This window comes from Culex pipiens, chromosome 1 (genome assembly GCF_016801865.2).
Source record: "Culex pipiens pallens isolate TS chromosome 1, TS_CPP_V2, whole genome shotgun sequence".
NCBI lineage: Eukaryota > Metazoa > Arthropoda > Insecta > Diptera > Culicidae > Culex > Culex pipiens.
This window is the reverse complement of record NC_068937.1, coordinates 19,115,557-19,140,015: the sequence shown is the minus strand read 5'-3', so window position 1 is coordinate 19,140,015 and position 24,459 is coordinate 19,115,557. Positions and strand designations below refer to the sequence as shown.

At 32.6% G+C, this 24,459-nt stretch overlaps 3 protein-coding genes, 3 non-coding genes and 1 pseudogene across 8 annotated transcripts in view; 5 read left to right on the top strand and 2 right to left on the bottom strand.

Annotated features, from left to right (window-relative positions):
* The window catches only part of LOC120415614 (uncharacterized), a 349,245-nt gene that overhangs the window by 225,666 nt on the left and 99,120 nt on the right, over positions 1-24,459 (top strand). The gene's annotated exons all lie outside the window — the stretch shown is intronic.
* The window catches only part of LOC120415618 (uncharacterized), a 296,505-nt gene that overhangs the window by 179,706 nt on the left and 92,340 nt on the right, over positions 1-24,459 (top strand). The gene's annotated exons all lie outside the window — the stretch shown is intronic.
* On the top strand, positions 14,344-14,426 carry Trnal-cag (transfer RNA leucine (anticodon CAG)). Its single transcript has one exon. It is a non-coding gene; the product is annotated as a tRNA-Leu (tRNA).
* Trnap-agg (transfer RNA proline (anticodon AGG)) lies at positions 14,842-14,913 on the top strand. The gene has a single exon. It is a non-coding gene; the product is annotated as a tRNA-Pro (tRNA).
* The window catches only part of LOC120415616 (uncharacterized), an 82,003-nt gene continuing 72,537 nt past the window's right edge, over positions 14,994-24,459 (bottom strand). For all 3 annotated transcript variants that reach the window (XM_039577211.2, XM_052706603.1, XM_039577212.2), the window contains exons 4-5: positions 16,399-16,509; positions 14,994-16,325 (exon numbers count right to left, since the gene is read on the bottom strand). In XM_039577211.2, the coding sequence (XP_039433145.1) occupies positions 16,096-16,325; positions 16,399-16,509 (341 nt within the window). In that variant the 3' untranslated portion in view covers positions 14,994-16,095. The remainder of the gene's footprint in view (positions 16,326-16,398; positions 16,510-24,459) is intronic.
* Trnav-cac (transfer RNA valine (anticodon CAC)) lies at positions 16,923-16,995 on the top strand. Its single transcript has one exon. It is a non-coding gene; the product is annotated as a tRNA-Val (tRNA).
* On the bottom strand, positions 21,876-24,166 carry LOC128092554 (60S ribosomal protein L6-like; annotated as a pseudogene).

Genomic DNA, 24,459 nt, shown 5'->3' with positions numbered 1-24,459 from the left:
CCGGCACCGGATTGATCTGCAAGTTTGATCAAAAGAACCGCCGCCTTTTTATGACCGCGTCGTGGTTTTCCCGGCATTAATTGGACTCATTATAAGTCGCGGTCGGAAAAGGATGTTTTTTTTCGTGGTTTGATTCTGTGTGGATTTTCCACGTTGACCACATACTAGTGAGGAAAAAACGCGACTTTTAACTCCCAAGCAACAATTTATGTTTATGGTCAGCAACAGTCGTCACGGTTTTTTTTTCGTTTTCTTTGCAGGAGAAAATTATGATGACGGAAATGTCCAGTTTTAAGAAAACGCATAAATTACAAAAATGACAAAATTGTCAAAATTGTCAAAATTGTCAAAAAGTGTCAAAAGTGTCAAAAGTGTCAAAATTGTCAAAATTGTCAAAATTGTCAAAATTGTCAAAATTGTCAAAATTGTCAAAATTGTCAAAATTGTCAAAATTGTCAAAATTGTCAAAATTGTCAAAATTGTCAAAATTGTCAAAATTGTCAAAATTGTCAAAATTGTCAAAATTGTCAAAATTGTCAAAATTGTCAAAATTGTCAAAATTGTCAAAATTGTCAAAATTGTCAAAATTGTCAAAATTGTCAAAATTGTCAAAATTGTCAAAATTGTCAAAATTGTCAAAATTGTCAAAATTGTCAAAATTGTCAAAATTGTCAAAATTGTCAAAATTGTCAAAATTGTCAAAATTGTCAAAATTGTCAAAATTGTCAAAATTGTCAAAATTGTCAAAATTGTCAAAATTATCAAAATTGTCAAAATTGTCAAAATTGTCAAAATTGTCAAAATTGTCAAAATTGTCAAAATTGTCAAAATTGTCAAAATTGTCAAAATTGTCAAAATTGTCAAAATTGTCAAAATTGTCAAAATTGTCAAAATTGTCAAAATTGTCAAAATTGTCAAAATTGTCAAAATTGTCAAAATTGTCAAAATTGTCAAAATTGTCAAAATTGTCAAAATTGTCAAAATTGTCAAAATTGTCAAAATTGTCAAAATTGTCAAAATTGTCAAAATTGTCAAAATTGTCAAAATTGTCAAAATTGTCAAAATTGTCAAAATTGTCAAAATTGTCAAAATTGTCAAAATTGTCAAAATTGTCAAAATTGTCAAAATTGTCAAAATTGTCAAAATTGTCAAAATTGTCAAAATTGTCAAAATTGTCAAAATTGTCAAAATTGTCAAAATTGTCAAAATTGTCAAAATTGTCAAAATTGTCAAAATTGTCAAAATTGTCAAAATTGTCAAAATTGTCAAAATTGTCGAAATTGTCAAAATTGTCAAAATTGTCAAAATTGTCGAAATTGTCAAAATTGTCAAAATTGTCAAAATTGTCAAAATTGTCAAAATTGTCAAAATTGTCAAAATTGTCAAAATTGTCAAAATTGTCAAAATTGTCAAAATTGTCAAAATTGTCAAAATTGTCAAAATTGTCAAAATTGTCAAAATTGTCAAAATTGTCAAAATTGTCAAAATTGTCAAAATTGTCAAAATTGTCAAAATTGTCAAAATTGTCAAAATTGTCAAAATTGTCAATATTGTCAAAATTGTCAAAATTGTCAAAATTGTCAAAATTGTCAAAATTGTCAAAATTGTCAATATTGTCAAAATTGTCAAAATTGTCAAAATTGTCAAAATTGTCAAAATTGTCAAAATTGTCAAAATTGTCAAAATTGTCAAAATTGTCAAAGTTGTCAAAGTTGTCAAAATTGTCAAAATTGTCAAAATTGTCAAAATTGTCAAAATTGTCAAAATCGTCAAAATTGTCAAAATTGTCAAAATTGTCAAAATTGTCAAAATTGTCAAAATTGTCAAAATTGTCAAAATTGTCAAAATTGTCAAAATTGTCAAAATTGTCAAAATTGTCAAAATTGTCAAAATTGTCAAAATTGTCAAAATTGTCAAAATTGTCAAAATTGTCAAAATTGTCAAAATTGTCAAAATTGTCAAAATTGTCAAAATTGTCAAAATTGTCAAAATTGTCAAAATTGTCAAAATTGTCAAAATTGTCAAAATTGTCAAAATTGTCAAAATTGTCAAAATTGTCAAAATTGTCAAAATTGTCAAAATTGTCAAAATTGTCAAAATTGTCAAAATTGTCAAAATTGTCAAAATTGTCAAAATTGTCAAAATTGTCAAAATTGTCAAAATTGTCAAAATTGTCAAAATTGTCAAAATTGTCAAAATTGTCGAAATTGTCAAAATTGTCAAAATTGTCAAAATTGTCAAAATTGTCAAAATTGTCAAAATTGTCAAAATTGTCAAAATTGTCAAAATTGTCAAAATTGTCAAAATTGTCAAAATTGTCAAAATTGTCAAAATTGTCAAAATTGTCAAAATTGTCAAAATTGTCAAAATTGTCAAAATTGTCAAAATTGTCAAAATTGTCAAAATTGTCAAAATTGTCAAAATTGTCAAAATTGTCAAAATTGTCAAAATTGTCAAAATTGTCAAAATTGTCAAAATTGTCAAAATTGTCAAAATTGTCAAAATTGTCAAAATTGTCAAAATTGTCAAAATTGTCAAAATTGTCAAAATTGTCAAAATTGTCAAAATTGTCAAAATTGTCAAAATTGTCAAAATTGTCAAAATTGTCAAAATTGTCAAAGTTGTCAAAGTTGTCAAAGTTGTCAAAGTTGTCAAAATTGTCAAAATTGTCAAAATTGTCAAAATTGTCAAAATTGTCAAAATTGTCAAAATTGTCAAAATTGTCAAAATTGTCAAAATTGTCAAAATTGTCAAAATTGTCAAAATTGTCAAAATTGTCAATATTGTCAAAATTGTCAAAATTGTCAAAATTGTCAAAATTGTCAAAATTGTCAAAATTGTCAAAATTGTCAAAATTGTCAAAATTGTCAAAATTGTCAAAATTGTCAAAATTGTCAAAATTGTCAAAATTGTCAAAATTGTCAAAATTGTCAAAGTTGTCAAAGTTGTCAAAATTGTCAAAATTGTCAAAATTGTCAAAATTGTCAAAATTGTCAAAATCGTCAAAATTGTCAAAATTGTCAAAATTGTCAAAATTGTCAAAATTGTCAAAATTGTCAAAATTGTCAAAATTGTCAAAATTGTCAAAATTGTCAAAATTGTCAAAATTGTCAAAATTGTCAAAATTGTCAAAATTGTCAAAATTGTCAAAATTGTCAAAATTGTCAAAATTGTCAAAATTGTCAAAATTGTCAAAATTGTCAAAATTGTCAAAATTGTCAAAATTGTCAAAATTGTCAAAATTGTCAAAATTGTCAAAATTGTCAAAATTGTCAAAATTGTCAAAATTGTCAAAATTGTCGAAATTGTCAAAATTGTCAAAATTGTCAAAATTGTCAAAATTGTCAAAATTGTCAAAATTGTCAAAATTGTCAAAATTGTCAAAATTGTCAAAATTGTCAAAATTGTCAAAATTGTCAAAATTGTCAAAATTGTCAAAATTGTCAAAATTGTCAAAATTGTCAAAATTGTCAAAATTGTCAAAATTGTCAAAATTGTCAAAATTGTCAAAATTGTCAAAATTGTCAAAATTGTCAAAATTGTCAAAATTGTCAAAATTGTCAAAATTGTCAAAATTGTCAAAATTGTCAAAATTGTCAAAATTGTCAAAATTGTCAAAATTGTCAAAATTGTCAAAATTGTCAAAATTGTCAAAATTGTCAAAATTGTCAAAATTGTCAAAATTGTCAAAATTGTCAAAATTGTCAAAATTGTCAAAATTGTCAAAATTGTCAAAATTGTCAAAATTGTCAAAATTGTCAAAATTGTCAAAATTGTCAAAGTTGTCAAAGTTGTCAAAGTTGTCAAAGTTGTCAAAATTGTCAAAATTGTCAAAATTGTCAAAATTGTCAAAATTGTCAAAATTGTCAAAATTGTCAAAATTGTCAAAATTGTCAAAATTGTCAAAATTGTCAAAATTGTCAAAATTGTCAAAATTGTCAAAATTGGGTCTAGCTCATTTCCCCGAATGACATTTCCCCGAATGCCATTTCCCCGAAAATCATTTCCCCTAATTGGCCACATCCCCGAATACCACTTCCCCTAATCAGCCACATCCCCGAATGCCATTTCCCCGAATATCATTTCCCCTAATCGGCTATATCCCCGAATGCCATTTCCCCTAATCGGCTATATCCCCGAATGCCATTTCCCCGATGTGACACTTACGCTGATTGCCGTTTATTTAAATTTAAATTTTCCCGAATTTTCATATTCCCTAATCTTTATTTTCGCTAAAGCATTTTTCCATGACTAACAGTTATTTTCTCTCTCAATTTTACCGAACAAACAGCTTTTTCGGGTATTCTGTTGATTAAATGTTGTAAATTGGGTAGTAAAGCCCTTTGTCAATTTTTTTTAAGAACGGTAAGAAACACGATTAAAAACCATTTCTGATGACGTTTTTTTATTCATGCAAAAAAAAAAGTTATTAGCAAGACAACATTTTTTTGATGGATCAACTATGGTCCCCTTGGAACGATCTGTCAAGTAGGAGCTTTTCTGCCAAGAAGGACCGGGAAGTGAATTTGTAAAAATTGAATTAAAAATCCATGTTAAATCCTTTGCGGTCGTTAAAAGGGTCATTGAACTTTAAAAATAAGCTTTATCATTGTGAACACTAATATCAGCTTAATTTTAGGACCCAATTACAGTCCAGACTCGATTATCCGAAGCCTCGATTTTCCGAAGTTTTTATTATCCGAAGTTCGATTATCCGAAGTGAAATTTTTCCGAGGCCTTCGGATAATCGAGTTGTTGTGTGTTCAAGAACCCAAAAATCAAACAAATAGGTTCAGGCTGGTACAAATTTTATTTAAAGTTTTTGTTGATTATATTTTTCGCCAAATCCAAAACTAGCAATGTGAATAAAATGATCAGTGTGAACGGGGTTCTGTACTACGAAAATCGCACGGTTTGTTTTCTGAATCATAAAAAATAACAAAACTTCTATTGCATTATTATTATCATGTCTATAAGTAAAAAGTATTTGGTTTGAGAATATATAACAAAAAGTCTGTAACAATATTCATTGTATATGAATGAATAGTACCAATCCTTTCAACACTCTCTCCCCCTAAAATGCTACGTCTGTTCTGAGTGAAAGTTGATCATTCAAGGTCAATACGAACCTTTCAAGAAATATTATATGTGGTTTGATGTGATAAAAATTGCCATCATTTTTTTTTCTTATAAAATGCTATTTCCCCGAACGCGGTCAAGCGAAAATGCCCGGTGCCCAGGAGCGCGCGCGCTCCGGGGCACCGGGCATTTCCGCTTGACCGCGTTCGGGGAAATGGCATTCAGGGAAATGACTATTCAGGGATATGACTAATCGGGTAAGTGGCATTCGGGATTGTGACCTATTCGGGAAAATGACTTTCGGGGATGTGGACGATTAGGGGAAATGGGAAATTCGGGTAAATGGAATTCGGGGAAATGACTATTAGGGGAAGTGTCTTTTCGGGGAAGTGGCATTCGGGGAAATGTCCCTTCGGTAATATGGGTTTCGGGGAAATGTCATAGATTCGTCAAAATTGTCAAAATTGTCAAAATTGTCAAAGTTGTCAAAATTGTCAATATTGTCAAAATTGTCAAAATTGTCCAAATTGTCAAAATTGTCAAAATTGAAAAAATTGTCAAAATTGTCAAAATTGTCAAAATTGTCAAAATTGTCAAAATTGTCAAAATTGTCAAAATTGTCAAAATTGTTAAAATTGTCAAAATTGTCAAAATTGATAAAATTGTCAAAATTGTCAAAATTGACAAAAAATACCTAAATGACCTAAATGACCTAAATTACCTAAATGACAAAATTGATAAAAATTACCCAAATTACCAAAAATTAGAAAAAAATAAAATTAATTGCGTATTTTAAAATTTGTACATCTTCAAACAAAAATGACAAATCTGTAGAATTTCATTCTTTCAGTTCCTTTCCATATTTTTTCCTCAATCCCATCGCAAATCGCTCTCTTTTCATCACACACGCAACATTCATAATCCTCCGCTAAAAAAAGCTCACCTTTTCACCTTGCCCACGTGCAGGCCACTTTATGTTTTTGTTCGCGGAAAAGTGGTCACCGCTCGCAGACTAAACTGAAAGAGACTTTGCGAAAGAGGGGGAAAAACTCTGCGGAAAATCTCTGCATTTGATTGCACATTTATTGAAATAGATTAATTTTCAGCTCTCTCTTTTGATTCGGTTGAAAACGATTTTCTTTTTTTTGTTCGAAACCGTTTTTTTTTCACTATAATGAAAGGCTTATCTTTTGATGATTTTGAAGAAAAAAAAATGTATTTTCGCCTAAATTTCAAATTTAAGCCGACAAAAATTATTGCTACTGGCACCACTTGCCAATGATGCCAAACTTCTCCGGAAGTCATTTTCGCGAATCATCATCTCATTACAGAGTGCACGATGAGTTCCGGGGCCTCCTTCCGGTCCCAGTGGGACGCGGAAAAACCGCGAATCTCGTTGCCAGCCGAAGTCTCGTTCCACTTGTCTTGTCACATACGTATTCTGGACAGAAAACGTAATTATACTTATCTCAAAACAAGTGTGCACTGATATAAAATGTCACGTTAGTTTTATGACGCTTTCTGAACAAAAAAGATTTTTTTTTGTTTTCGAAAACTTTGTCTTTCAACAGAATTTCACACCTGTTGCAGAAACAAAAAAAAAAGACTCGTTTTAAAAATAAAAACAAAACTTTCTCTCAACTGTGCTCCACGTTTCCCGTTTCACGAGAGAACCTGTTGACAAACGTGGAAATGAATATGTTCCGGCCACGCGCAACGAAGAACTTTTCTAATTAACTTCTCTTTCGAGTGCAGAGTGATACCAGGGGCGCGGGAAGCTGCAACAATAATATAATCAAAACCCTCGAGGGGGTCCAACCACACCTGTCACAGAGAGCATCATGAGAAAAGTCGCGAGTTTTGCAATCAACGAGGCGATTTTTTTTGTGTTTTGTTGAGAGTTGGATTTTTGTTCTCTCGCGGGATAAAAGGATGCAATCAGCTGTCATTATCGCATTCAAATGAGGTTTTAATCAGGGGGTTGGACTTGTGAAGGAAGGGGTAGTTAAAATCAAGCTGAAAAGATGTTTAAGGTTGAAATTTTGACAGTTTAACACTGCAAGACAGTGAGCAAGAGAGCAACTCTCTTTTCTCCAAACTCTCCTGTTTTGAGCAAGAGAGCAACTCTCTTTTCTTCAAACTCTCCCGTTTTGAGCAAGAGAGCAACTCTCTCTCCTGTTTTCCCACAGTTTTCTAGAGAGAGAATCGGGAAAATCGAGAGAAAATGGAAGAAGAGAGTTGCTCTCTTGCTCACTGTCTTGTCTCGCGGTCGTTAATGTGGTCTTTTTCTGTATGTTTTCTTGAACTCAAATGAAACTGACATAGAACTGAAAATAAACTGAAATTAACTTGACACTGCAATTTAACTGAAATTAAAATTAAATTGAAATCAAATTGATTTGAAATTGATTTAAAATAGACTGAAATTAAACTAAAATTAAACTGAAATTATGCTGAAATTGAATTGAACTAAAAATGGGCTGAATTTGTACTGAAATTAAACTGAATTTGAACAGAAATTGAATTGAAATTGAGCTGAAATTGAACTGAACTGAAATTAAACTAACGTTTATTTTTTTTTAACTGAACTGAAATTGAACTGAAATTAAACTGAATTTGAACTGAAATTGAGCTGAAATTGAACTGAAATTGAACTAAAGTTTATTTTAATTTTTTTTAACTGAATTGAAATTGAACTGAAATTGTACTGAAATTGAACTGAAATTAAACTGAAAAGGAACTTAAATTGGACTGAAATTGAACTGAAATTAAACTGAATTTGAACTGAAATTGAATTGAAATTGAACTGAAATTGAACTGAAGTTATTTTTTTTATTTTTTTTAACTGAATTGAAATCCAACTGAAATTGAACTGAAATTGAACTGAAATTGAACTGAAATTGAACTGAAATTGATCTGAAATTAAACAGGAATTGATCTGAAATTGAACTAAAGTTTTATTTTTTATTTTTTTAACTGAACTGAAATTGAACTAACGTTTATTATTTTATTTTTCAACTGAACTGAAATTGTACTGAAATTAAACTGAAATTGAATTAAATTTTATTTTTTATTTTTTCTAACTGAACTGAAGTTGAACTGAAATTGAACTAAAGTTTTTTTATTTTTTTTAACTGGACTGAAGTAAAACTGCAATTGAACTGAAATTGAACTGAAGTTGAACTGAAGTTGAACTGAAATCGAACTGAAATTGAACTCTAATTGAACTGAAATTGAACTGAAATTGAACTTAAGTTTTATTTTTATTTTTTTTAACTGAACTGAAATTGAACTAAATTTTATTTTCAACTGAACTGTAATTGTACTGAAGTTAAACTAAAATTGAACTAAAGTTTATTTTTTATTTTTTTTTTAACTGAACTGAAGTTGACCTGAAACTGAACTGAAGTTTATTTTTGATTTTTTTTAACTGATCTGAAATTGAACTGAATTTGAACTGAAATTGAACTGAAATTGAACTGAAATTGAACTGAAATTGAACTGAAATTGAACTGAAATTGAACTGAAATTGAACTGAATTTGAACTGAAATTGAACTGAAATTGAACTGAAATTAATATGAATTTGAACTGAAATTGAAATGAAATTGAACTGAATTTGAACTGAAATTGAACTGAAATTGAACTGAAATTGAACTGAAATAATACTGAAATTGAACTGAAATTGAAATGAAATTGAGCTGAAATTGACCTGAAACTGAACTGAAGTTTATTTTTGATTTTTTTTAACTGATCTGAAATTGAACTGAATTTGAACTGAAATTGAACTGAAATTGAACTGAAATTGAACTGAAATTGAACTGAAATTGAACTGAAATTGAACTGAAATTGAACTGAAATTGAACTGAAATTGAACTGAAATTGAACTGAAATTAAACTGAAATTGAACTGAAATTGAAATGAAATTGAGCTGAAATTGAACTGAAGTTTATTTTTTATTTTTTTAAGCTGATCTGAATATGAACAGAAATTGAACTGAAATTGAACAGAAATTGAACTGAAATTGAACTGAAATTGAACTGAAATTAAACTGAAATTGAACTGAAATTGAACTGAAATTGAACTTAAGTTTTATTTTTATTTTTTTTAACTGAACTGAAATTGAACTAAATTTTATTTTCAACTGAACTGTAATTGTACTGAAGTTAACCTAAAATTGAACTAAAGTTTATTTTTTATTTTTTTTTTAACTGAACTGAAGTTGAACTGAAATTGAACTAAAGTTTTTTTTTATTTTATTTTTTAACTGGACTGAAGTAAAACTGAAATTGAACTGAAATTGAACTGAAGTTGAACTGAAATCGAACTGAAATTGAACTCAAAATGAACTGAAATTGAACTGAAATTGAACTGAATTTGAACTGAAATTGAACTGAAATTGAACTGAAATTAAACTGAAATTGAACTGAAATTGAAATGAAATTGAACTGAATTTGAACTGAAATTGAACTGAAATTGAACTGAAATAAAACTGAAATTGAACTGAAATTGAAATGAAATTGAGCTGAAATTGACCTGAAACTGAACTGAAGTTTATTTTTGATTTTTTTTAACTGATCTGAAATTGAACTGAATTTGAACTGAAATTGAACTGAAATTGAACTGAAATTGAACTGAAATTGAACTGAAATTAAACTGAAATTGAACTGAAATTTAAATGAAATTGAGCTGAAATTGAACTGAAGTTTATTTTTTATTTTTTTAGCTGATCTGAATATGAACAGAAATTGAACTGAAATTGAACAGAAATTGAACAGAAATTGAACTGAAATTGAACTGAAATTAAACTGAAATTGAACTGAAATTGAAATGAAATTGAAGAAAAATCCAGTTTCTTAAATGCAAAACATGATTTCCAGTACCAGACCAACACCTTGGCAGCTCCTCAATGTCCTCAAGACTAGAAATTCCCTCAAGGCGACTGCCCAACTCTTTCCATCAAATCGAGAACGGAAAATATTACGTCTCAAAATAAATCCGGGCAGCACACTTAATTCCGATCACATCCTTAAGAGTCGAATAATAACATCCAAGTGCAAATCCCCAACGATTGCGTGTTATTGTTCAATCAAAATCGGACTTTCTTTCGCAGCAGCCCAGGTCCTCCTCAAGAAGACGAAGAAATTCCCACTTTCTTTGGCGATTGACCAGGGGCAAAAGAAAATGTTTAAATAATATTTTTCCAATCCGGGACTGTGTGACCCGACCCCCTCTTGCTCACAATCTAAAAACCGGCATCCAATCCATGTTCAGAATTGCATTTGGTCGATTTCTTTAATTGAGCTTGTTGTCCCTGGCGATCTGGAACATCTAGAAGCAGGAGGTCCACTTTTTCCAACCCAGGAATTAAATTGAATTTCCACCACCCTCGTTCTCTCTCTTTGGTCATTGGAAAAAGAGAGCGAGAGGTGTTTGGAAATCAAATTTGAGATCCCCAATCAGAAAAAGAAGAAATTAGGGTTGGGGTAGGGGAGTTTGATGGAAAAGTGCACTTCTCAAGATTATTTTACCGGAAAAGGATAAAGTCTTCGAGCTAGTCAAGAAATGGGGGGAGAAAAAATCATCCGGAGGGTTGAGAGGGGCAACGAAATCGCGTGGGAATTAATGCTAATGGCGTTAGTGCAGTGGCATAAGATTGAAAGAGGGGTTAAATGGCAAAAAAAAACAATTAGAAAAAATAAACTTGAAAATTTTGCATAATGAAATAACTTTACAAAAACTAATTTTAATAAATTAGGCAAAAAAACTTATTAAACCATTCATTTAACCCCACACTCCTCATTTAAAAGCAAAAAAAACTGGAAAAGAACAAATTCCATTTTCCGATTCCACGCGCCACAAGGATAGTGAATTAGTCTAATGAAGGTGAAGATTTTAATCAGTGCACGAAAGTAATTTATGCAACGCAAAGGGGGTTGACGAATTTGAATAATGCAGAGCCAAAGCCAAGAAAAAAATAGCCAATGAATGTTATTTAAATTTGAACAATATTTAAAAAGGTTGGAAGGATTTTACACAGCTTAAGCAGCAAAAGCGTTTTTTTTTTATTTCAAACTTGGTTAAACTTATAAGACTTAACAATCTTATTTTTATTTCCAAAATATTAAAATCAGTTGAAAACGACGAGTCGGTTTTAAAAATAATAATATCACCTACATAAATGTGTAGAAACGTAAAATCAGGATGCGAATTTTATCTTGCCGAAAATCATGAAAATTTTACAGGTTTCTGATGTAAAATTGTATTTTTTTCATACAAATTGACGGTGAAGGTAAATAGAGTACAAAATAGAGACAAAAATAGATTAAAACATTCTGCGAGATGAAAACTGTATATTTACATATTTTTCATGTAATACGATGTGAAAAAATCGTGTAAATCTGGAAGCTTTAATGCTTCTTAAATTAAGTAATATTAGCACAATTTATGTTGAAAAATTGACATTATCTTAAAAACAGATAAAAATACACAAATATGTATACATCTTTCTGAGATGACATTACATTTGGTAATGAGTAAATATTGCGTGAATGTTTGTGTCAGAAATGATGTGCCCATTTCCAGGAGTAATGCTATCTCACAAATTGAGTAAAATTACCTCTAAAATTGTGTAATTTCCCATTTTCATTCTCAATTAAGGTAATTTGACATCATAAACGAAATGATTTTTAAATGTATTCCTTCCACGAAATTTTACGTGAGAAATTAGTGAAATTTTCTTTTTTTTTGATGTAATTTCACATATTTATGGGAGTAAATTAACATGAAAAGAAAAAAATACCTTTAAGTTTTCAACTCGTATATTTTTATACTGTGTACATGGTAAAAAATCATGGAAATATGACATTTAGGAATTTTTGTCAGAAAAAGATGTAAAATTACCTCTAAAAATGTGTGACATGCCCCTTTCTCTAAGTTAGCATAAATTTAAATTAAATAACATCTGCAAAAATTTACCCTCAAAATATACAGAAAAAAGTGTAATTTTGGAAAGTTGAAAATTTGGTTGGTAAGATATTACCTCTTTTTTGAGTAATTTTACATAAAAAATGTGTAAAAAAAAGTGAACCTGATAAAAATTCACCAGAAACTGATGTGCAAAATTCATCAGATTCTGATGTAATTTTACACTTTTTTGACACAAAATTTGTCACCATCCCCTGATGAAAATGACCATCTTTTTTCTGCATATTTTATTCTTCCAGAATTAAACTATTTTTACTGAGTAGAATCTTCATATTATTTATTAAGATATCAATAATAAACAAAATTTTACTCATATTTTTTTCTGTTTATTCCATCTGCATTGTAAATTGATTTCTATTATATATTTTAAAAATATTTGAATTAAGATTGAATCGAATTTCAACTAGACTAAATTTCAATCAATCAAGTCAAATTTTGAAACAAAATAAAGTCTAATTCAATAACCAAAAATATGCATAATGATTAATTTGACTTAACTGTTTAAGGTTTTGTAAGGCAACTCAAATTTTAAAATTTAAATTAAAAAAAATTTGAATATATAAATATTTTTAATAATTTTCCATGATAAACATAAAAATTTGGAAATTGAATTCAATTTTGAAAATTGTATGGTAGAACTCTTTTTAAATTAAATTTTAGCTCAATTTGTGTTGAAAAGGAAAACACATCAAAAGATGTAAATTTACTACATATTTGAGGTAATATTACACAATTTCCCTGGCACAAAATTAGTTCACAATCCCCGATGTAATAATACCAAAAAAAAATATGTGTAGGCATCAAGTTTTTTATAAAATTTCAGTCCTAATTTTAAATTTCAAATCAGTCTGGATCGAGATCTCGAGGTATTCAAATGAGGATTTTTTATAGAACAAAAATAAATTTTCATTTGCATTTTTTAAAAAGGAAATGGAGGAATTGCACCTTTTTTTATAATTTGAGGTTAAAAAATACCTTAAAGAAGAGATCATATTTGACGATCAGCTATAATTTTATAAACAAATACACAGAAAAAAATAATGTGAATTTGGAAGCTTTAATTTTGGAAGGTTGAATATTACCTCTTTAATGATGTAATTTTACCTCATTTTACCTTGAGTGCATAATTGACAAAGGGAGCGCGTGGTCGTAAAAAATATTCGGAGTGAAAAGTGATTTTTTTTTTTGCGTGTGCTTTTTGTTTCGCGTTTTTGTCGTGTATTGTGTGCTGCGAGGAGATTTGAAATTTACTCGCGTTATCTAAATTGTAGAAACAGTAAAAATATACTGATAAGTCCAGCCCATAGCACTTATGCTCGGTTGGCACGCGTTCGATTAAAAAAACTTTCTAAATCACCACTAGTTTATCTTTCCGCAGCCGGCTGCCCAAGATTTAAAAATTTCAACCGATAAACAAAATGCTCATGGTCACATCACTGCCACTCGTGAATCCTGACCTCATACCCATCTACTAACCCCCTCAAAACTCATGTGATACTTTGTCGGAGAAGCAGTCGATTGGGCGGTCTCTATCACTCAAGTATCGGACTAACATTCCCATCCACTTCCCCGTGACCCTACCACTGGTCGTGGCCGGCGCCGGTATTGATCAGCATGATAGGGGCCTTTGAGAAGTTGCGAAGCGAGGAAAGATAGCACCCACTCATCTTCCACGGCTCGTGGATGTAACTTCTGGAGGTCCTGGTCAATAACGGAGTAGCAACTGCGGGTGGGCACCTATGCTTATGCTTATGCTTATGCTTAATGATGTAATTTTACCTCAATTTGGACTGAAAAAGTGACATTACACCAGAAAAGTGGTAAAATTACACATTTCCAGAGGTAAAATTACACCTTTTTTCTGACATAAAAGATGTACCCCTTCCCAGATGCAATATTACCATGATTTTTTTTTCTGTGTAGTTATAGAAACTAAAACAATGTAATGAATTTGAAAATTAAAGTGAATGGAAATGTTTTCAATTTTTTAAAGTAAAATTTTCAAGAAATGTCTAAATTTCAATCTATCAAAAACAAAATTTTATAGAAAATAGAAACTCACATAAGTTTTTAAAATTATTGACCCAAAAATGGTTAAAATGTTTGCATTCAAAACCAGACGGAAATTTTTGTTAAAATAAGTAGTAATATTCTTCGTCGTAGTTTCACAATTTGTTTTTGATGCATATTTCAAATTTATTGCCCCTAAATTTAGGGAACAACCTCTTTATGTACACCAGTTTATTTCAATTCAACTTCTGTTGCATTTTCTGGTACGGGTCAGGATGGCCGAGTGGTCTAAGGCGCTACGTTCAGGTCGTAGTCTTCTCTGAAGGCGTGGGTTCGAATCCCACTTCTGACAAACTTTTTACCCCCTTACGTTTGAACGAGCAAAATGTATCGCTAAAGAAATTTGTTGTAAATTATGAAACATAAGCTTGAAGGTAAGATTTTCTTACGCCTTTAACTAGCTTACGTCACGCTCAATCGCAGAGATGATTTATTGCCCAACCCCAAGTTCAAAAAACGCCGCAATGCACACCACCCGCCAAGCACCGGGTCAACGTGTCGCAACACGATCAAAACAAACCCGCACACGTGCTTTTCCGCTTTACAGCGGTTGCTGAGTGGCGCGCATGCTCTCTTTCTTTTTTCGCGCTCTCATCTCTCACCATCCCTCAGACAAAAGTGACTGGGAACTACTCTTCTGATTTTGTGGCACACTTTGGCCCAGCCGGGCCGCTCCAGTGGTGCTATTTTGGTCCCATTCTTCAACGGGCTCGTTGGTCTAGGGGTATGATTTTCGCTTAGGGTGCGAGAGGTCCCGGGTTCAAATCCCGGACGAGCCCACCTGGATTCTTTTTTGTGTTGTTTTGGTTGACATTTTCAGGGAAATTTCGGAATTGATGAAAAACATTTATATTTTGTTTCTTAACGTATATTTTATTGGGAGAACGAAGGAAATATTTTACACACATTTTAAACCTAACTAGAGCATAGTTTTACAAAGAAAAATGTCGTTTCTCACTCTCACATTTGAACAGTTGTTTGTCTCTCCGCGCACTCTAAACTAAACGTTGTAAGGTTCCGTTTACAACAATTGTTAAGTTCCACTAACGTTTTGAGTATATTTCGATTGCGATTGCTTAAAAAGTTACACAAAGAGTTTAAAAAACGATTTAAACTACAAAGCATAAATTACACTTTTGCGTCACGAGCTTCATATATGGTATTTGAGTAAACACTTTTAATATATTTACATTTGTCGTGTGTGTCGGTGTTTGCGTATGTATCGCTATAGAAACAAGACTGGGAAGTTTTTAGCACGGTAAAGTTTTGTAGCCATCGTCGCAAGAACTTGTCGCTGTTCAAACATTCCCGTAGAAAGTTTGAAACCCTTTTCATTTCTGGCTCTTGCGATGACCTTTGGCTTATTGTGTCGTGATTTTTTTTTGAATTTTAAAATTGTAAAATCGAATTTTATTTAGTCTAACAAATTTTGATACAACCTCAAAATTTCCTAATTTTTATGTGAAATTTGATGAGCCAAAGTCCGCCAAAATTTGGCAAACACAAAACTAGTTTCATTTACAGTTTTCTCCGGTGGATTTTGGAGACTTGAACCCCGGTACAAAGAAAGGTGTATGAAAAATGTATATTTGCTTTGATTTAATTTAAATTTAAATTTTGCTCGCCTCTCCAGCCTCTTCCCTAGCCGAACCTTAAGCTTTCTAGGCTGATGTGGGAAGGGAAAACTTGTCGTCGGAGTCACATTTGAAATATTTAATTTAAAACAATTTTATGAAATGCACACACACACAGTTCTGCCTTCGCCTTCTCGTGCAAGTCCAGCGGAGAAAGGGGGCAAACTCTTTTTGTCCCGAACTTGTCTACAACTTTTGCACTCGAATCCCATTCATTCCGATCTCGATAAAAACGAACAAAAAAAACATTAAAAATGCACAAATTTCATAAAACACCGAACCCCACAGCTGTGAAGGCCGCCGGCAGGAACCTTTGACCTCCTCCTCTCACTTGGTGAAAATGTCCTCCACCAGCTGCTTGGTGATGACGCGATGCTTCCGCGTCGGGTTCACCTTGGGCCGCTGGTACAGCCGGGCGTTGATGGCGTACAGCCGCGGGGACAGGTCGCAGCGCACGTTGAACCACCAGTCGCACACGAACACGGCCTGCGAAAACTGCGTCCCGTTTGGGCAGAGGAACGTCGCCTGCCGGCCGTCAATGTCGCAGTAGTGCCAACCTGGAAGAAAGAAAGATGGCGGTTAGCGGGGCTGGGGAGGAGCGCAAGTGGGCCGAAACGTTGGCGCGCTTACCTTGACAGCGCGTTTCCATGTCGGCGAAGAAGCCCGGATAGTCCTGCTCGTCGCAGTAAAAGTTGGTGTACGGGACGGCGGACAGAATGGGGTAGTCGGTTCCGGGACGTCCTGAAAAGTTGATTGGAAAAAATAATTTGAAAATAACAGAAATAATATTCTTGTTTTTTTTTTGAATATTCTTGTTTTTTTTTAAATAATGTATCAAGGCTAAAAAATCTTCATTTTGCAACTAGTTGCATAATCTACTTCATTTTAACATCATAAAATCAGTTCTAATCAGTGCCAAGAGCTGTTCGATTTCCTCCTTTGACCAACTCTCGCTCTCAATCGTTCCACCAACCAACACTTCTGAAGTCTATTTTTAGCTTCTTTCCAATAAGAATTCTCTCCTTCTTCGGTTTCTATCTTTCTTGTTCTCCCCTTCTCTAATAAAATCATAATCATCACATCTACCAACGAAATCACTCCAAACACCACCGCGTGTGTGTCTGTGTTGGAGCTTGCGTCTATTCGTCATCAAGGTTTTCGTAGTGTAGTGGTTATCACGTCTGCTTCACACGCAGAAGGTCCCCGGTTCGAACCCGGGCGAAAACAGAATCTCTTTTTTTTATCTCTATTGAAAGAGAAAAATAATAAACTCTTCCATCAATTAGGGGGTACGCACTCCACCTTGCAAATAATAATTAATTAAACTTTATTTTCAACAACACTTCACAGTTCCGTGAGCCCCTCTTGGGCGCGCGCCGTTGGAAAATTGTCCGAAAAAAGGCAAAAACAAAAGAAAGCATTAAAAAGCCCTCATTGTTGGGCAGCATTCCATTTTAGCGGCCTCTCAGCAGGACCATTATTTATTTATCATCAAAAAGGATCCGAAACACCAATTTGGCGTGGAGAGGAGAAGAAAAAAAAATTGCATGAAAAACACGCAATGCATCATGCGTTTTTTCGCGTTTTTTAACCGAATAAAATGTAGCAATTTGTTTTGTTTCGTTTTTGGTGGATGGTGCTTTCATGTTTGCAAATAGATTTTCAGTATTTATTTATTTGTTTCACCTGCTGGGAAAGAGAACATCCATCCATTTTATTTGGAAACATTGTTGGTTTTTTTCTCTTTTAGAATAAATCGTGATTTTGATGCTATGAAAAAATGCGGACAAAATTCTGAACGATTTAAAAAAAAAAAAATCGGCAGCATTCTCATTTATAGCAAAGAAATTATGACACTCGATGAAACCCCGATTTTTAATTTCACTTTTTAGGCCGTTTTTAATATTTTTCCAGGTTTATGTCTTTAAAAATGCAGGCCAAGGGCGAATGATGCTGATGTTCCCATTTCAGTTGACGCTTAGGCGAGGAACATCCTGGAAGGAGCGTCACTGACTGCGTCCGTAGTCCTGTTAGATCATTTTTGATCAAGACAGTATAGCTTTGGTTCCTTGCAAGTGTCCTATTTTCTTACCTCCACGTTGGCTTGGTTTTCATGATGACCTAGCTGGTGGCCTGTGGAAACGGATCGTAAACCACCGCGGGTCAGAGTCGAGACGGCTAAAAGAAAGGGGCGCGACAATGTGGGAAAGGGAAGTAATTTGTGATTGTAGACGGTATTGTTTTGATTCGCAGTATGTTGAGTCAACTGCTGTGGATGTACCTGAAACATCGCACAACGGGGTTTCTCTTCTCTTCATTTTCAGCTACCATCTATCTTCTGTTTATTTTGTTTCACTGATTTCCTAACGTGGCTTCTGTTTACTATCCTCTATTTGATTTCGATTTTAATCATTTGATTCTCTTATTTCTCAACGCTTTTCCACTCTTTTTTACCAATTTATGCTGCTGCAACAAACTGTCTGTTTTCCCTTAATTTGGCAGCGATGTCAATTTTGTTTATCTTTATTTATCCATTTGAATAATTTTTCATCTGCCCTATAAATTGCACTTAATACAATCTAAGCTTGTTTGCTACCTCTATTTATTAACTATTGTAAATTTCTTTATCTACTTCATAAATTACTATCTTTCTTTTACTATTGATTCTTCAAATAGTATATTTCTTTCACTTTCCATTGTTTTCAATCTTTACCCTTTTCTTCAAACAAATGAGGTTCGAGCCCTTGTTCAATTTTGGGAATGATCAAAGAATTAACACAAATATTACTATTGTATTTTTGGTAAACTTTTATAACATGCTTAGGACCAAAAATTGTAACAAAACACCGCGACAGAAGAAATAGCAACAGATAAACAGACTCAACAATAGGGAAGATTTCAGGAGAAAACAATACACAGTAAATAACAATAAGTTTTTGAATTCAAACTAAAATAAAACAGTTTTTGCTTTAATGAAAGTTGATAGGCACACTATAAATGGTTAGGCGCTTATACTTACATCAAACCCTACGTAATGTACCACCCCCGGCCGAGTTAAAATGCGTAACCGGAAAAGAAGGTGTGCATGCCTGGCACGAACACTCAAAGCGTGTTCTAGCGTGCTGCTCGTACTGACTCAGAGCAAGGGTGAGATGTAGGTGTAAGGGCAGTGCGTGTTCGTCGGGAACCTAGTGCATAAGATCGGTCAAGGCCCGTTCTTACACTGAAAATTGCGAATTGCGAAGGTTTATGTCTTTAAAAATCGTCCCGAAAAATCATTGGAAGTCTGATCAGCTGAAAACAAGTTGGAATACATTTCTCTGTTTTATGATGAGTGCTATAATGAGGCCATTTTATTTCAATTTTTTGATTCAAAATTTATCTAAAAAACCAGGGGGCAAAAAATGATTATTGCCAAAATTGTACAATAGATTGAAAACTATTTTTAATCTATTGTATAACGTTTTTTTTAATTTTCAATTGGAAATGGTCCTGTTTTTGATTCCTTTTATCAATTTTTGACAATTTGGACCACAGATTGGAAAAAGAATAACACTTTTAGTGAAGCGTTTTCTGATACTTTTTGAATGTGCATTTGCAAAAACTTTAAATAAACTTAAATCGAATTTGTACCAAAAATTTAAAAAATATATGTAAATTTTAATCACAAGCTAATTGAATGAAAAAAATATTTCAAAATTCATTTTACATCGGTTCAGTTGTTTTACAATTATTAATTTAAAAAAAGTTAGATTTGACAAAAAAAATTGTGCGTACATCGAAAATTCACAAAAAAAATCCAAGATTTTGAATAAACCTAAACATGCTTTTATTGATTTTAAACGCAAGGCAATGCATTTTAAATTAAATTTCTGTAGAAATTTTTATGTTTGTTGAAAAACAAAATTTGATACCCCCTATTTTTTCGAGCTGATTTGGTAAGGGGACAAATACCTTGAAAAAATATTTTCAACAGCCAAAGTGGACCAAAAAAAAACTTTTGAGCTCAATGACGGACTTTTTATTTAGGCAATGAACGTTTTAGAATAATAGGTGATTTTTTGAAGTTTTCGTAAAACACTCGAAAAAAAATGTAAAGGTTAATTTTTTTTATTTCTTTTAACAATTTTATTTAAAACCATTTTTCGGTCAGTTTTATTTTTATTTAAAAAAAGTGTTCATTTTTACGAAAACATTAGAAAATTAAATACCTACAATTTTCCTTTTTTTCACATTTTTGATTTGACCTTATTATATAGCTTTGCAAAGAATTTAAATCGAGAAAAAAATTTATCAAATAAAAAACATCTGTATGGAAAGCCATCAATTTTGTACAGATGCAAAATGGCTTATTCGAGCATAAGGAAACGATAGATAAAGTTTCATCCATACCGCAATTGTTTATAAAAAAAATCTTTGTTCCTGGAGATTTTATAACTAAAAACAATATTCAAGATTCCTATCATTTCTCAAAACTGCAACAAATTTTGTAAACAAATTATTATTCTTTTGTGTATTTTTGGTTTCGTTTCAGTTAAGCCTTATAATTTTTTTTTTTAATATTTCTAATTATTATTATTTTGGCCCAAAGTTTTGTTTCGAAAATGTTTATTTTCTATTATTTTGGAGGTCATTGTGAGCAATTTTTTAATGCGCTGATTTTCACCTATATTTTTTTTTTATAAATTTGCGTACATGAAATTAAATATATTTTTCAGTTTTATTTACGTTTTTTCGTTTTTTTTTCAATTTAAGTATTTTGTTTGCCCGCTAATTTTTTTTAATGAAATTTCGAACGGGAATGGAGACGACACAAATTTGAATTATAATTTTCAATTGCCTAAAAAACAAATTTTAATTCCGAAAATTTGCACTCTTCAAAATAATGGCAAAATTACATAAAATTGATTGCACTACCAAATTTTTTAAAATAAACTGTAAGAAATCAAGTAGTGTTTTGATCAAGATTGTTAATCGATACACAAAGAATATATTTTCTGAAAATGTAGAAAGTTTCAAAGTATAGATACTCAACATTGTTCACAAAATACCGTACTTAACTAACGTACTATTTTTTTATAATTTGCAATATGGGTTTTGTAGTCTTTTCCACTTCATTAGAGTTTTTTTAAAATACAGTCACAATATACCTTTTTTTTGAAAATACTCAAATTTTCAAAATATGCAATATGAGTATCAAACGAAGCTTCGTACAAAATTTCGCGAAATAGGTGAAATGCATTCAAAATCGTTATCGTTATCGGTTCACGATAATTTTATCGTTAACAAACTTGGTTTTGACATGGTTACATCGCACCTTTAAAGCTCATCAGAAATGGTTTTTTAAAGTCTCAAAATACCATTTAAAAAAAAATCCGCGAAAAAAATGCAGAAAATTCCAATGAATGGGCACGGAAGTTCTCGAAATATTTAAATCTTAGAAGTTGGTTTAGATGAAAAGAATGATTATGATATGTATTTTAAATAATTTATAAAACTTAAAAAAAATGATTTGCAGCCAAGAAACTTGTTGTCATCTTATTCAAACTTAGGGACCAAATCCTGCAAAAATCTGTTTGTAAAAATAGTCAAACTTTGTTGTAAATTATTTTGTAAACTGTACATTTAGGGTTTCGAAGATACTTAAATGAGTGTAAAAAAAAGTCATGGAAATTCCTCCAAACGCTCAGATTCAACTTTTTGACCTTCTAAAAATAATTATAAAAACGAATTTCATTTTTGTTTAAACGATTGAATTTCTTGAATAAAATTAATAGTTTGCTATACAGAGACACTGGCCACGGCAAATCCAACAGTCTATGGGTTAATTTTCGTAAAGTTTTAAAATAAATTAAAAAATATTCATGTCTAATTTTAGTAAACAGTAAGGTTTATTTTGCAAAATCAACATAATTTTTGTTAGGACGAAGTTTAAGTCTATTCTAGAATAAATTGTCTAAACCACCTATAAAAATAATTTAAAGAAGAATTAAAGTTTTACACAAAATAAAAAAATCCATTAATTTTAGCAAAAAATTTTTTTTTGTAAGCTTTTTTCGATATTGTATTGTTGATTTACCTTATTTCATAAAAAATACAACTAAAAAAATCTACACAGAAAAAAAAAATCCGGTAAATTTACATCATTTATGATGTACCAAAAGTGCACGTCATTAAAGATGCTAATTTACATTATTTTCATTTGAAATTTACGTTTCATCCAACGTAAATGTGCCTAAGAAAAATGTTTCGCAATCGTGTAAATTTCCGATGAAAATAACGTAAATTTACCCAATCGAAATTTTTTTTTGCCCCGCTGAATCTAGAATCCGATGTAATTTTCAGACGCTTTTGTAGATCGTTGATTTGGAAAGCATACTTTAGCATTGCTTTTTTGATCAAAATTGAGCATTATACAAACATGTTTTAATACTCAAGAATGGTCATCAAACAATTCGCAAAAGTATAACTTTCATCTATCAATACAAAAAAGTGTTTGAAAATAGAATCGAAATCTAGATTCAACGGGGCAAATTTGAATACATAAAAGAAATTTAATTTTTGTAGTGGAAATTAAATCTGATATGGTGATTTTTGCAATACGGAATGTACTTACTTTATGATGAGTTTTGGGGTTGAGTCTTCTTTAGCATTCCTTCAGCATTTGGGTTGTTTGTGCTGCTAAGTCTACGTTGACCCGCGAAATTCTCAGACTGGTGCTGCACATAACCTAAAAGGAAAGATTAAACACTTTAGCATAATCCTTTGAAGTCTTAACATTTAGGAAATATACTTACGATGGCAGGGAATACATCGTCTTGAGATACCGGCGGATCCCCCTGGCCTCTGGGTGTACCTTGATGGCCTCCAGGACCTCCTTGTCGACGGTCTTTTGGTCCGCCTTGCGCTGCTACGACGGCACGTACCTTTTGAAAATGTCCTTTTCGGTGTGGATGGTTTTCTTGCGTGCCCGGCGAAAGTAACCGTCCTTAATGTGCTTCGGGATATTGACTTTGCGCAGATCGACGTGGGCCGTGGTCGCAATGACGTAGTTCTGCGAGACACGACGAACCAACCAGCTGTTTAGGGCAAAAGGACCGGTCACCAGCAGCAGACCCGACTTCAGGGTCATCAGCAGGACGATGCGCTTTCTCTTATGATAACCGGCCAACATGATGGCACTTTACACTTCTGCTGCAATTGCGGTTGTTGCGCTTGTGGTTCCGGAAGCAACGGTTACCGGAACGCTTATGGACCAGCGACTTGGTCGGTAGATAGCTGTTGTTCTTCTTCACCAGCATCTTATGCTCACAACCGTTCTTCGCACTGCCGATCTTCTTCACCGCCGTAATGTCCACCTTGGGCATCTTCGTGCGGACCATCTTCAGCGAGTAAAGCGCCTTCCGGGCGGCGATCTTGCCCTTCGTAAAACGACGCATTTCATCGGCTAACAGCACGTTCCTGAAGCGCACGCTTCTTCTTCTAGTCACCACCGGTTTTGCAATGTTTGACCACTTTCAGGGCCGCGGCGGCCTTCTCTTCGGTCGGGACCATCTCAAGACACGTGTGATTAAGTGCACAAAACTTGAAGCAAAAAAAAAACATTCCCAGTCCGATCCCGAATCACGAATCACGATAATACCAAACCGTGAAATTTTATCGTCCCCGCGAAATGTGATGTGTTTATGTGATGGCAAACGGTCTCTACACCCTAACCAAAAATCATGATTTGCTGAGTTCAATATGAAATGGTTATATGGGTTGCACTGAAAAATTCGTATGAAAAAGTATTGAACTCAGAAAATCATATTTTTTGGTAAGAGTGTAGCCAAACCTTTTTATCCAAGACTCCAACCATAGCACTGAGTTACACGTTTTTGTAAGGATGTCGAAAAAATCAAGAGTTTAGATTGGTTTAATGACCAACCACTCCATAAAGTGTATTCGTTTTTGTGCAGAATTTTTACGAATTCTCCTACAGCGTGCAACATTTTTTTGATTTCGGTGTTTTTGCTGTCATCCCGTTTGTTTATCTTTTCCTTTCCCTGCCAGAGCAGTTTTTTCCCTTCAAGAACCAGTACGACCAACACTGAAGAACTTAGATTCCGCAACTCTGGTAACAAAAGCTGGCGAGTTCGAGTTCCTAGGTTGTAGAGTCCGTTCGTTGACCCCTTACAAGTCCGGAAGCTTGTTCAAAACATCGAACTTTGTCCTAACCTACGCCTCGCTGTCTGGAACATCAAGATGAATCAAAATAGATCCACCAGAAGTTTGACAAGGACTCCTTGTTTGTCCAGCTCGTCTTCGAACTGCCGTCCGGCCTGACCGCCTCCAGCTGGTACAAGAACATCTTTGGAAAGGTGAGCATATACAAGGTTATTCTGAAGAACGACTACCCATCGTCCCCCAGCTTCGGGCATCTTCCCGTTTGGAAACCCATTTCCGCTGCTGACGCTAGAGGCCCTGCCTAAAAATCTATATCATGGTCTTAATCTAAACTTTTGTATGTGGCAGAACATCAATTTACCTGTTTTGATGCTGATTGTTGTTGTGTACACCGGCATCTTCCGCACCCAATCATTTTCAACATCTCCACCGCCAAGTCATGCCAAAGACGTCCCCAAATGGTCTTAAATCGTAAACAAAAAAGTTCCCTTTGACTTCCGCCTTCCGGCATCAAATGTTGTGACC